General features: G+C 35.7%; 2 protein-coding genes across 3 annotated transcripts; both read left to right on the plus strand.

Annotated features, from left to right (window-relative positions):
* The first annotated feature begins 5,911 nt into the window (after window positions 1-5,911).
* LOC306884940 (peflin-like) lies at window positions 5,912-13,305 on the plus strand. 2 transcript variants are annotated; one of them, XM_079441199.1, is made up of 5 exons: window positions 5,912-6,562; window positions 7,408-7,669; window positions 9,836-9,991; window positions 10,186-10,329; window positions 12,341-13,305. In XM_079441199.1, exons 1-5 carry the CDS (start codon window positions 6,542-6,544, stop codon window positions 12,568-12,570), a joined length of 813 nt encoding a protein of 270 aa, XP_079297325.1. In that variant the 5' UTR covers window positions 5,912-6,541; the 3' UTR covers window positions 12,571-13,305. The 2 variants fall into 2 exon arrangements, with proteins under 2 accessions (XP_079297325.1, XP_079297324.1); XM_079441198.1 differs by having other exon boundaries at window positions 6,555-6,679.
* A 127-nt stretch (window positions 13,306-13,432) lies between these two features.
* LOC306884941 (small integral membrane protein 12-like) lies at window positions 13,433-15,198 on the plus strand. The gene is made up of 2 exons (XM_079441200.1): window positions 13,433-13,469; window positions 13,877-15,198. Exon 2 carries the CDS (start codon window positions 13,889-13,891, stop codon window positions 14,162-14,164), a length of 276 nt encoding a protein of 91 aa, XP_079297326.1. The 5' UTR covers window positions 13,433-13,469; window positions 13,877-13,888; the 3' UTR covers window positions 14,165-15,198.

Below are 15,198 nucleotides of genomic sequence, written 5' to 3' on the forward strand. Positions count from 1 at the left end.
ATATCTGAACATAAAGATATATTTCTATTTCTAAATGATCACTGTTACAATTCATGGGAATATAGCAAAACGTAAATTTAACATATGTAAGTAAATTGGCCAATTTTGTCTAAACAAAGAGTTGTAGATGTGTATACCCTGATTAAATTCAAATGTGTAGCCTATTCAAATTACGTAGTACGTATGTCCTCCATAACAAAGGTTTACTGTTCTTACCTTTTATGGTATTAAGTGCACAAATGCCTGACAAATTGTCACATCTTTAACTCCTGATGACGTCCTTGAGTGCTCTGGGGTCCAGGGGCGTAGATTACGCGGGGGACGTGTCCCCCCACTTTTTATAAAAAGTAAATTCGTCCCCCGCACTTTTTCATAGGACAGTTGTGTTCTCGACATGTTGAGGTTTTAATGGAGCAATGTATATAAATGCAGAATGATTTAAAATTCAAAGAGACAAGATAATTTATACATGACGTTTACGTTTCCATGGCAATCAGTCACTCAGTTTGTCACGTCACTACACGCCCAGGCTCGCGCCCACGGTCCATCATTCATTAGGTTGAGATGAGTTCAAAGCGACAAAAAACTCTTCACTCCTTTTTTTACGAAGAAGTCAAGCAGCGTAAGTTGGCATGTAGTATCCGAATAGTGTTGCACGATGTTCAGTGACTCTGCCTATTGCTCTTGTTGAATAATTAGCAAGTTTTGATGTTCATTATATGGAGGGAAAAAAAGCTGCCTGGACAAACATGCACTTATTTATTTTCAGTGTATTTTTCCGTAACTCTTTTGTAACGTCTTTTATTTTAACACGTATGTATGTTATCAGAACCCTTCAAATAGGAATAAAGATAATGTTGAAATGAGATTTTACAGCGTTTGCAGCATTGTGACATGTTTAACTCTGCCAAATCTACATGATGTATTTCAATCAAGTATGCAAACACTGACGATCTGATATAGGACCGATCTTCATTTAGGGGTGCTCTGTCGTTATTGCACTAGTTTGACGTTTTTATGTGTTGTCAAGAATGAACAAGAAACAGTCAGCCTAGGTTTGTTAGCAGAATCAGGACGACACACAAGAAAAACACACTTCACAGCTGAGAAGAACTGATAGAGTGGCTTTTAACACCTGGCTGTTTTTACATTGTATAAAATCTATTAATACACAAGCGTTTGTAGGATTATATATGGACCAATCATAAAAAACACATAATTAGTCAAATATAGAAAAATAAAAAATAACATTAGTATGATGAACAACTTCTCAGCTATCATTTTTAACTACAGTATGTAATTATTAGCTTGCATATTGGTTGTTTATTAGTACTTAAGCACATATTAATTCTGTATTCTTCATGACCATATTCTGCATCCCATAATTCTACCTAATACCTAAACTTAACAACTACAACAACTACCTTACAAGCTATTAATAAGCAGTAAATGAAGAGTTTATTGAGGCAAAAGTCATAGTTAATAGTGAATATGTGTTTATCATTCTAAAGTGTTAAAAAATAATTTAGGATACAAATGATTGGTTATTGTCCAGCAGTGTACTTAATGTGTTATTTTCTTCTGTATGTCACTATTCCCTGTATGTACATGTTTCAAACACTGCTTTATTTGCTGTAGACAGGCAGAAGTGCATTCACAGTTGAGAGTGAATGAGGCAGAAAGTTTCAGTGAGGCTTCAGAGGTAAAGATTATTTACAGAATTGTCTATGATAAGATATTTATTTTAACAGACTAATCAGACTAATGTATAATAGAACAGAACCGAATAAAGAAGTATGTGAATGTGCAAGAATCCATTACTGTGTGCCATGTACTTTACATACAACACACACAAAATACAATTAGAAATATGTAAACAATAGTGCCCTTATAAGGACATCTTTGTAACTTATACTCAAAAAGGTGCACATTAGTAGAATACCAATATGTACCGTAATGACTTTTGTACCGTTTCACTTACATTTAACTGCTGGTTATACTCTGTATAATGGTGTATGTGACGAATAAAAATCTTGAATCTAATGTACAACTATGAAACTTTTTGGGGTAAATAAGGTACAAAAAATAAGGTCCTTTTAAGGGTACTGTCCCAGTGACAAGCTGTTGTATTTCTTTCTTTCTTTTTCCTTTTTCTCTTTTTATTTCCTTCTGTTTTATAATCATATATAATAATATAATCATAAAGCATATTAAGGAAAAAGGTATGATTAAAAATAAAACCTGTCAATTAGACAAGGGTTAACTGAAAAAAAAAAAAAAAACAAGTATAACACTAGACGTTCCGTCCCCCCACTTTTGAAATGATGGCTACGCCCCTGCTGGGGTCTCTTTTATAAAACTCTCCGTAGATTTCATCCTAAAAGTGTACGTACAAGCAAAATCTCGATTTTGCATACGCGTGAATTTTTTCAGATTTATAAAAGCATGCGTACGCCAGAACCTCCGCAAAAATCCCTTTATAAATCCCAGTCGGGAAGATTGTGCGTGCATCTCCAGCCTGACTCCTCCCAGAAAACACCATATATGGAGCTTACAACGCCTAGTTTTACGATGCATAACCTCATCTGCATATAATTTCGATGCATATTCCCATCCACGTGACACCATGTTTAACACTGTCAGTGGTACAAGACATTAAGGAAATATGAGATCCTGACTGCAATTCCATTTGGGCCATAGCCTACACATTAATTTTTATCGCTAAAAATTATCCAGTATCCTTGTTACGTTTTATAATAAATATATGAAAATATGCATAAAAACAAAACGGTTTAAAATAGTTGAATAGTTAAAATATTTTATTCTTTTACACTGGTCATATAGTATTTCAATTGTTTTAAACACTAGAAAATAATCGGCAAGTAGAACAACATTTGAGTGTGTTATACTGTATGTAGTGTGTGTAATAGCTCTTAGGTGAGCGTGTAATTAGTGACAGCTGTGTGATCAGTGCATTCAGCTGTGTATGTGCAATCAGTGAAATGGATGATGGGAAATGCAGTCCAGTGTGGTGTAAGTCAATATGATGGAGAGGCGACCTCTTGTGGCAGTCAGTCGGAAGGTCATGGACCAGATTTGTGGCAAAAATGGTAAATGTACAAGTGTGAAAGATAAATGTGGACTTATCACAAACAATTAACTTAATAGTGTTTTTTTTTTTTTTTTTGGATAAGGTGTACTCATTTTTACACTTTTTAATTCATTACATTGGTGAGATCTTTTTTTCCTGATTAATACTGACTTGCTTTTCTGGTAATTAATCAACCAAACTTGTTTGATAATCATTTTCATAAGACTAACTTTCACTTTCACTTTGTCTCTTAGAATTTTGAACTTTTTTGTTTTGATTTTGATTCCTCTTTCCAATTCTGCTGTGCTCTTTTACATCGTAGTGCAACAGATGACAAAATTCATGGTTCGGATCACATTCCAGATTTTGAGTCCCAGATCAGATCATTTTTCACATGAGCAAAAAAAAAAAAAAAGAATGGTTGTTTAATATTTAAAGAACACTTCTTCGATACCACAGCAAAAACTAACATAACTAATAAAGTCAAACATTTTTTAAAGACAAGTGAAGTGTCAGTAATAGAATGTGGTTATTCATCAAGAACAAGGTGTACAAGCTATGTAAACAATTTCAATAACTAATTTAATTTGGTTAGTCAATAGTGGCTTGACAGTGTTGTAAACTAAAAAGACACTTTATAATGGTACATGTACAAGTGTGAAAGCTAAATGCTGACTTATAACAAACAATTAACTTGCATTTATTTATTTACTTATTCATATGTATGGAAGTAGGTAGGCAGGTAGGTAAAGTCAAGTCATGACAAGTCAACTTGGTCTCAAATTAGAAATGCACTCATATTAAGATTCTGCAAAATAACAAAAAAAGAACAAAAAATTTTTACAGCTAATAACTAATAAACTGTAAAATTATACAATTGTGTTTAAATACCAAAACACTTAAACACTAAAAACATTGTACAATATGAAAAATGGATCATGAGATTTGCTAAAGTTTAAATTTGTAGTGTTATTAAATTATTAGTGTTTTTAAAGATTATCTTTAAGTGAAGATTATATTGATGGCAAAGGTAATCTAAATGAACAAGTAATCATGCACAGTTAAATACCTATATTGACATAACAATAATAATAACAATAACAATAATAACAACAACAACAATAATCTCTAATATCATTTGATAACAGATGTGGTACTGATATACGTTCTCTCTCTCTCTTTTTTTAGGACTACCCTGGTATTAAAAAGACCTCTGTTTGTGGTGGCAAACATGAACTGGATGCACCTAGAGGTCCTGATTGGCGGGGTTAACAAATACTCCACCATGATTGGCCGCATCTGGCTAGTTGTTGTGTTTGTCTTCCGTATTGTTTGTGGTGGCTGTTCAGCAGGTGTGGTATGATGATCATCTAGAATTCATCTGTGACACCACCCAGAAAGGCTGCTATTGCGATCAATTCTTCCCCATCTCGCACATCCGTCTTTGGGCTCTCCAGATCATTTTTGTCAATTGCCCATCTCTGGTGGTGGTGGCTCACGCTAAATATTGTGAAATGAAGGATAGGAAGTACACTGCCCACAAGGGTGCACACCTGAATGCCAACCCAGGAAAGAAGCGTGGAGCCCTGTGATACACCTACATACTCAGCCTCGTGTTCAAAGCTGGCTTTCATGCAGTCTTTCTCTATATTGTGTACTTAATTTATCATTTTCACATGCCAAGAGTTGTCAAATGCACTGAGGAACCTTAAATACAGTTAACTGTTACAACTCCCACCCTACAGGAAAAAAAAAATAATCTTCACCTTGTTTATAGTGGTCACTTCTGCTGTGTGTATTTTTTGTGCATCTGTGAGATACTCTACCTCATTACCAAGAAAGTTTTAAAGTGCCTGCGCAAACAGCAAGCCCGCTATAGAAGGGTTGGTGCAAGGGTCTCACCCAGCCGAAACCACAGCAACATGCACAATTTTGTATATATACACAAAACAAACTAAAATACTTTGTCAGTAAAGTAAAATGAATAACTTTTTCAAATAAAATAATAGTGTTTTTAAAAATTTAAAAATAAGCTAATTTTGGAGTTTAACAATGAAGACATTGCAACCAGGGTTCCGTGCTTGGGACGGCCCTGATCACAACATAGCTATACAGCATAGTTCAAAACAATGTGGGCAAATAGATGAAGAAACACATTCAGAAAAACACAGAGATGAAGACAACACTCCCATCTCTCCACACACAGCCGAAATGCAAAATAATCATTTCTGAACAATTGACTCTCAGTCTTTATTCACCTGTTTCTGATGGTTTCTCATTAAAATTCATCAAAGTAATTAGTGTAAATTAGGCCTATATCTCTAATGTCATAGAATAGCACAGTTGTAATAATAGTGGGGCACATAATGCAGTGTTACAACGTTTTAATTAAACACTAATAACTTCAATGAAAAATGTTCTTAAACCAGACATTTTTTTTGGAGAGACAAAAATGTATCAAAGCCAAGAGATGTTATGTACATCCTCAACCACTCATTAACAATGTCATACATATCGTTCTTACCTCAATAGTGGTGGAACTATGATGTCACTTTGTAGGCGAAAACCCGGAAGCGAGTTAGCATTTTAGCACTTCCGGTTCCATCATCCCAGAGTCAATGGGTTTTTTGAATGGGATTTTGGTTAAATCCCTTAAATAAGGTCCGTGGTTTACACAGGCTCAAGATACTTTCACGTTTTATTCTACGACATAAAACACACCAGTTACACCCCACTCGTGATTTTTTAAAGCTGTTACGTTTCTTTAAAAAGACGGTTGCTAACAAGTTGCTAAATGGGACTACAGGCGCTGTCGGAGACATTTAACGTCATCACACCGAACAGGAACCCGCTTTTACAGTCTCGTGCTCTTTTGTATTAAAATTCATCCAGAGTAAATCATTATCATGGAAAATGTTTCTAAAAATAAGTTTAAAAGTGGTCGGAAACGTGGTGGTGGTGACGTTGAAGGAGAGCGACCGTGGTGCTGTAGTTCGTTTATAGCCTAATGTTAGCTTTTTAGTTCTGGCGCTTGTATTTAGGCTTCAAAATTCATAAAATTTGTATTACTTTGTAAAGATTATCTCGATGGTCAAAACGTGTAAGTTTCATGAACTATGATTGAACACAGAGCTTATTTTTTGCGATTATCCAAAAGCCTATGGGAAAATCGTATTGGGTTTTTGTCGAGGGAACCAGTTTCATGCTAACAGCCGATCCGCCTACAGAGTGATGTCATAGTTCCCCCACTACAACAACTCCATCCTCCTCCAAATATGGTTTCTTCCACATCAACAGAGTGACTCACAGTTTCTGCTATGAACAATTTTCCATGTTTTAACCAATCACATGAGGCTGCCTTTTGACAAACATGAAAACGCACCAATCAGCTCCAGGAGGCGGGCCTTAATAAATACAGCCTAATCGCTCCATTCGCTAGATCCTCGCGGAATGAGTTATCAATACGGACAGGTAACGTCTGTCTTCCGGGTTTATATACATTATATTTAAATGTCTGTTGTATGTTTGTATGATTCTTGCATATTTGTATTGCGGACTAAACTTTTACTGTTGGTGTACAGGGAAATTGTGCGTAATTCTGATGATTCCGATCGCGTAAACTTTGTAGAAAGCCTTTTTATGCTAGTCGGTTAACGTTAGCTCTGTAGCTAATATGAAACATTTGATGGTATTTGTTTGTATGATGAGAGAGTGCTGTTCAGTCACATATCATAATGTATAAAATGACCATATGTTTTACATCTTTATCTTACATAATGTCATACAACAAAGGTACAAAATAGAGACGTGTCACTTAGATGTATCATACCCTTTACCATACCGTTGTTTCAACCGGTTGTTACTGGTGTAAAATTACAATAATAATAATAAAAGTATGAGCTTAGTAATTTAGTATCATGTTATTGTACAAACTTCAGTGATACAAAAGAGAAAGAAGAAAAAATATTTGAAAGAAGAAAAACAAATGCTGTGAATGTTGATTAAATATATCAACTAAAATATATCCTATATTAATATTATAAATATCGGTTTAATAATAAAAAATAATATGTAAATGTTAGTATTCCATAGAATAATAATAATAATTAAAAAAACATCGTGATGATGAGTAAATGATGACAAAATTCACATTTTAACTTAAACACTTTAATTTAATTTATTGTTTTGGTGACATATTTGCCTTTTCTTATGCCATTTAATCACATCTACTTCTCTGTTGATGTTTTATTGCAGTTAAGCATTTCAAGTTACTCATGTTTATTGCAATACAAACTTTTCATTATTTGTTTTTAAAGGGTTATCCGGGACCAGGTGGTAACACTCCCCAACACCACCCGTCTCCAGGGGCACCGTATGGAGGTGGTCCCGCTGGTGGACGGTATGGTTCACCTTATGGCGGTGCCCCTCCAGGGCAACAGTATGGTGGAGGGGCTCCATACGGGTCTTATGGTCAACCTGGTTCAAGAGCACCATACGGTGGGGACCAAGCTCCAGGAGGTCCTTACGGAGGCTATGGACAACCCCAGGGAGGACCATATAATCAGCAGGCACCTGCAGGTTAGAGACATGTAACTTTTTTTATTTGGCTGAAACTCTGTTTTGTTTTAATTTGGCTGAGTATCATATATATATAAACTAAATTATTTATATGTGTGTGTGTTTACAGTGGTACCAAAAAGTATTTTTAGACATTAACGCTAAACTTCTATGGATGTCTTTACATTTAATCGCTAAATGGCATTTGTTTTAAAGAACATCAGGTGTTTAAAAACAGTCAACAAAATTCATATACATTTCTAGGTTTGATTTTAAATGTCAAAATACTTTTTAGGGCCACTATGTACACTACTGTTAAAATGTTTGGGGTCAGTAAGATTTTCTTTCTTTCTTTTTCTTTTTTTTTATTAAATACTTTTAGTCATCAAGGACACAGTAAATTGAATAGAAGTGACAGATTATACTTTAGCATTTAAACATTTTCTATTTCAAACAAATTTAGTTATTTTGAACTTTATATTCATGAAATAATTCTGAAAAATGTACCACGATTTCAAAAATATAAGCAGTGCATCTGTTTTCAGCATTGATAATAAGAAATGTTTCTTGAGCAGCAAATCAGCATATTAGAATGGTTTCTGAAGGGCCATGTGACACTGAAGACTGGAGTAATGATGCTGAAAATTCAGCTTTGTCATCACAGGAATAAATTACATTTAAAAAAATTAAAATATCAAACACTTATTTTAAATTGTAATAATATTCACAATATTACTGGTCTTGATGAGCTGGTCTTGGTAAAAAATCTTACCGACCCCAAACAATAGTTCTTATCATATTAGTTCCTCACCTTTTGGTTAATAGACTGCACACTTCAATGGTTTCAATAATGATTGAAATAATAATTTAAGCAAATAAATGTCATCTCATGAGAATGTGATGCTGGATTTGGAATGTAGAGGAATAGGAATGTGGTTTGATATATATATATATATATATATATATATATATATATATATATATAAATAAAAAAACTTTTTTATCAGAATGTTTTCCACAGCTTCATACATCTGCAAATGCACTGTAATAGATGTTGGTCCAGCAGGTGAATTTTTCCACATGGTCCCAGGTGTGCTAGTCAGCAGCTTCAGGCTGGTTTGACTGATGATGTCTGAGTGTCAGGGTTGGCAGCTAAGACAGCGTGAGCCGCTGCCGTTCCATCAGACGTGCAGTGGCTGAGGGCTGTGAATAAAATACGAAAGATGGAATTTATGAAGGTGCTGCAGACAAGGTCCTTGATCCTCCTGCACTGCATCTGTGTCATATGCCCCTCACTGAATGACTGATGCTGATACACTGCAGGATGACAGAAGCAGCTTGTACTGATCTGGTACAGAATGTGCCCACGGGAGAATTAGAGTGATGAGTGTGGTAATTCTGAGCGAAGGGATTCGGTTGTATGTGTCCTTTCGCGTTTATGTCGGTAAGTATTCTGTAATGTCCTGTGGGAATGGCTGTCAGATTCAAAGACTGTCCTCTGAACAGTGCTTATCCCTCCCGAGGGATACAGTGACCGTCTGCGCTTCATCAAATTGCACAACTTATTCTTGCCCCTCTTGGGATCGAGACGACACATCGCTGACAACCCATGCTTGTTCACATTGAACCCATTTCCAATATGTTCTTCAAATCTGACCTGTAGGACTGCTTGTCCTCATCATCCTCTCGCTGTCATTTTGCAAGTAATGAACTATTTTTTGCACATTTATGCATACGCTGTATCCGAAACGGCTCCATTCAGTACATAAAGGAAGGCGCATGTTAATACAAATTAGCTAATTCAATCCCAGCTGTATACACCAAGGATATTATCGTTAACCAGATATTGTAAGTAAACATTAATTGAAATAAAAACAGTAAAAAATGCTTTTATTTATTAAGATTTTTTTAGCTTGTTGCAAAAAAAAAAAGTTTGGTTTTATGTTATTTCTTTGAAAGAATTATGAATGCTGTTTCATGTCTGTCCTTGTATTGTTGAGGTTGATATGTAATTTAAAAAGTAAATAGTAATCTTTTTTGATGTGGTTTCTACTATTTTAGGCCTGTGGTTAACTATGGTTAAATGATTTGTTTTGAGCTGAATTAATTATCTCATATTAACAGACCATGAAGAAATACATTTGATTTGCATCTAACTCACTAATGTAGTCTGTTTTCATGTTGTAGGTAACATTCCTCCTGGTGTGAACCCTGAGGCCTACCAGTGGTTTTCGTCTGTGGATACAGATCGTAGTGGCTACATTAACGCAAAAGAACTGAAGCAAGCACTCATGAATTCCAACAATTCCTCTTTCAATGACGAAACCTGCATGATGATGCTCAGTGAGTGTTGCCGTTGTTAACATAACCCTCCTGAGAATGGTTAAATTATTTGAATGGATGCTTATATCACCATATAACTAAATAACAGAGTGCTGCTATGTCACATAAACAATACAAAAATAGAAGTCATCTGATGACATCTCCAGTGCCAAAGGAAACTGAAGCAAGAATCAGTGCTTTGTCTTCATTTCCAGATATGTTTGACAAGACCAAATCGGGACGTGTTGATGTATCTGGTTTCTCTGCACTGTGGATGTTTCTGCAGCAGTGGAGGGCAGTATTCCAACAGTTCGACCGCGACCGTTCCGGATCAATTAACAGCAATGAGATGCACCAGGGTGAGTAAATTAGAGGTCAAGAGTGAAGTGAAAGTGACGTGACATACGGCCAAGTATGGTGACCATACTCGGAATTCGTGCTCTGCATTTACCCACCCAAAGTACACACACACAGCAGTGAACACACACACACCGTGAACACACACCTGTGGGTTCGGACCCAAGATAACACGTTTGCAGTAAAGTCAGCATGTTCACACTGTTATGACAACAGTCACAGTCACTAAAGCCTCGTTCAGAGTGTCAGCCCAAATCCAATTTTTGTGCAAATCCGATTGAAATCCGATCATATTTAGATAGTCTGAACGGCAACGAACTACATGAAATCCGATTTGTGCAAATCCGTTTCGAGCTACATTGAATGTGGTTTGGAATCCTATTCAAATCGCATTTCTGGAAATCCGTTTCAGTCTGACCGGTCAGATTGGATTTAGCGTAGCTTTTTCACGTCCTCACGCCACTTAAAACATAAATACATCAGTTTTTGCAGAAAACATGCCGAACATCTTTGCAGAAACAAGCTTGTGTCGTTGCGAAGTGCAAGTTGAGTGGGAAAAAACAATATACCGCTAGTACAAGCACCTCTTTGTGTTTTGAAAGTAGCGGAGACAAAAAAAAAAGGGAAAGTAGCGGAGACAGCAGCACGGAATAAAACCGCACAGCTTCCTGCATTTCTGCTGCTGCCTCACAAGACGAAATATAATACTACAGTGCAACCGCGACGGTAAGACATCTGTATTGCAAACTATTGCTGTTACTGTTGTTTTTAGTGTAGGCATAACAAGGCAACAGCATTACCATAGAAACCAATGCACATTCAGTAAAAACAAAAGAGCGCTTATGGACACAAATTGGATATGAACAGTTGCGATATGCTGTGTGGACAGTCAGTTATTCAAATCAGATTCCATCCGGATGTGCACCAAATCGGATTTGGGCTGAAAGTCTGAATGAAGCTAATAGCCAGATTCCAGCATTCCAGTGGTGGTTCCACATCATGTGTCTAGGCCATAAATATTTCTTACCAGTCTCCAAACTGTATTTATATATGTGTGTGTGTATATATATATATATATATATATATATATATATATATATATATATATATATATATATATATATATATATATATATATATATATATATATATATATATATATACACACTGTATTGCCAAAAGTATTGGGTCACCCCCTTCTAATGAACATGTTTGACTACTTTAGTAATTTCTATGAGTACAAATCTTAATGTTAAAGCATATATATTCTAAGGAATTGTGTGCTTCTTATTTTATAGCAACAGTTTGGACAGGAGCCTTTTCTATTCTAACATGACAGTGCCTCTTTATATGCAGACCTTGAGCCAAAAACTCATCACCAAACACCAATGACTTGTATAGACACTATAAGGAGAAAGGTGTTGGGACACCCCCTTCTTTAGAACAGAAAAAGGCACTAACAAAACTGTCAACAAAGATGGAAACATAATTCATGTATTTAAAAATTGTATTTCCATCTCTGTTGCAACAGTTTTGGACGTGTCTAAAATACAATACCCTTATGTACAAGTCATTGGTGTTTGGTGATGAGTTTTTGTAACATTTATAATGTTACAAAAGATTTGTTTCAAATAAATGCTGTTCTTTTGAACATTCTATTCATCAAGGAATCCTGAATGAAAATGGATTATGGGTTCATTGAAACTAATAAGAAATGTTACTTGAGTAAATTAGCATATTAGAATGATTTCTGAAGGATCGTATGACACTGAAGATTGGAATAATGGTTGCTGAAAATTCAGCTTTTACATCACAAGAGTAAATTACATTTTAACATATACAAAAATGGGGAAAAATAGTTAAATTATTAAATAATTATTATTTTAAAATGTGAATAATATTTCACAGTATTACTGATTTTGCTGTATTTTTCCAGATAAGATGAGAAAAAAAAAAAACCCTGTAGGGTATATGTAATGTTTTTAATTTACCACTTTGTTTCTTATTTCCCAGCATTATCTCAGATGGGCTACAGTCTGAGTCCTCAGTTCATTCAGGAGCTGATGAATCGTTACTCTGCACGCGGTGTCAACGGGGTTCTCCAGCTGGACCGCTTCATTCAGGTGTGCACGCAGCTTCAAAGCATGACCCAAGCATTCCGCGAGAAAGACACCGCTATGACTGGCAATGTGAGGTTGAATTACGAAGACTTCCTTTCTGGTGCCATTACCAGACTGATGTAAAGGGCTGCATCAGCAGTTCAGAAGATGATCTGTCTCTGAATGTATAGCATGACACTTCACCCTGTCAACAGTGCCTTTCACTGCAGCATACCCTGATTTGACCACATTTATCTGAAAACTATGCTCATTAAGCATTGCCAGCTAGCCAATTAAAGCACTCACCGCAAGAGACTACCATTGTGACTGCCATTGTGTCTGTAATGCAGCCAGTTATTTAAGACTAAACGAATGCCAAAAATATTAGTGGTACATGTGAATAAAATGACATTAGCAATGTAACTAGCACTATTTACTAATTAATGGGAGTATGTCATAAAAGTATAATTACGTTTCATTTTCTTTGTCAGAATGAACAATTCTGTACTTTTTGAATGTTTGCAAAAATTCCTGATTATGAATGGCTTGAAATGAAAATGTTTAGGTTTCCCCTCCAAAGGAAATTGCTTTATGCTTTTTGTTTTATATGGTAATATTTATGCTCTCCTCACACCCTTTTATAACCATTGCTTGATTGATATTTTTTCTGCAGTTTTCTTTCTTTTTTTTTGCTTGCAATTAAACAATGAAATTAAAGTAATTCAGTTTTGTTGTATTTGTTTAATTGTATTTTTTCATTTATTTGTAATTTTTCCTGAATTTGTCTGAATTGAGTATACCATATATGTACTATATATGCAATTGAACCGTATTGTACTATTATTATTATCAGTCAAAAATAAGCTTTAAGACAAATGCACACAGTTTGTTTCAATATTGGTCACTAGGGGTCAGGATTGTTTTAACAGAACTTTTTTCCCCCTGAAACTTGAAAACGTCATTCTGACGTCTAAAAATAGCCAATCAGATTGCTGCTTATAGTGACGCAAGAAGGCAGGAAGTTGAATGGCCTGGAGATAGAGGTACGTACAGTCATGAGATTTTATAAACGCATGATTTAATGAATTTATGAAGTTGTCAACGGATCTCTTATTATGCTTTCAGGAACATATATAAACAAAAATTTGTAGTATTAAAAGTTTTTTATTGCGCCATTTAACACCTCAAGCATTGACACCGGTACGCTTGTATCAGTTACATTCTTCTTTAATGCTCAAGTTATGTTTCATAAACACGTTTACATAATGGCACTCTCATTTAATTTCTTCTGCTATATAAACATAATATTTTAACACGTATTGTATCTTTGGCTTCTTGAAAGTATGTGTCTATATGTCATCCTTGATTTTGTGGCTGGTAATAATGAAAATAAGGCTACATTGTCAGCTTGCCAAAGGTAAATAACCTAGAATTGGACTGGCTTTTTCAGGTTTATGCAACCATGTGGCCAGTGATCTGGACTGTCATGCGCACTTATGTGCCATATGTGACCTTCCCAGTGGCCTTTGTGGTGGGAGCTGTTGGATACCACCTTGAGTGGTTTATCAGGGGAACTCCTAACGCCCCGGGAGAAGAGAGGGGCATTGCAGAGCTACGAGAGGATAGAAAATTAGAGGAACTGACCGGTCAGGACAGCACACAGGTCCTCAGCCTCAAGGACAAACTGGAATTCACGCCAAGAGCCGTGCTGGAAAGAAACCGACCAGAGAAGAGCTAAGTTTTATTAAATGGCATGAAGTCCTGCAAGATTACCATATAATGATGTGCAACTTCTCAAACTTTGGGCTCATATGTCACACTCAACGGCCACAGGGACGGGAACTTTATCGGAAAACTTTTTTTGTTGGGATTCGACTTCATGTCCATTTCGTTCAGCCACCCTAATTACATGGAGTCTTGCTGTAATATTTATCAGGCCAGCTGATGGAACTTGACTGCTGAGACAATTTTTTGCAACTTTCATTCTTTGAGTCTTCTTAATATTCATCTTCTGCCCTTAGGAATGCAGACACATGACTATATCGCACAAGTCCTAACTTGGAAAGCTTTAATAAGTTTTCCATTCGTGCTCCCTGTCATATGCTCATGAGACTGAAGCTCAAAGACAGACCACCTTTGTTAAGTTTTGTGTCTACATGAATAAAAGTGCATCTATGCAAGGCTATAGTGGGACTAGAAAATGTTTGAACTTTGAGTGGCTGAAGCGAATCAGAACACTGAGAAATTCATACAAGCTCTGCCACTGTGGTCCTTTGCTATTTAGTAATAATCAACACAGTGAATAGTGGGGAATGAAAGCCTAGTTTTGCCTCCGTGTCCTTTTCGGTTCTTGTAAGAACTCTGCACACACTTTGAATATCTGGAGCAGAAGGTTTAGCTTGTGTTTCAACCAATTATCTGTGGTTTTGAGTCCTTTTACATGTACAGTACAGTGAACTCGCAGTGTTGCAGAGATCATTACCCATGTATTGCTTTCCTAAGCATTGTTATGGCTAAAATGTCAGTGATAATTGCACAGCTAACTTTTGTGCTGAAGTGTGTGGGAGGCTGCCTTGTGTTCATATAATAAATGTAAAGACACACTTTAATTTTGGCACTGCGTTCATCAGATGTTCTTTCCAACTTGTGTGAATTTTGCACATTGCACAAAAATCATAAAGAAAATATAAATAACACTATAAAGGTCTTTATCTTAACTTTTGTTCAATTAAATTTTTTGTTCTTGCTAAATAAAAGTATTAATTTATTATT

This window comes from Barbus barbus, assembly GCF_936440315.1.
Source record: "Barbus barbus genome assembly, chromosome: 19".
Taxonomy (NCBI): Eukaryota; Metazoa; Chordata; class Actinopteri; order Cypriniformes; family Cyprinidae; genus Barbus; species Barbus barbus.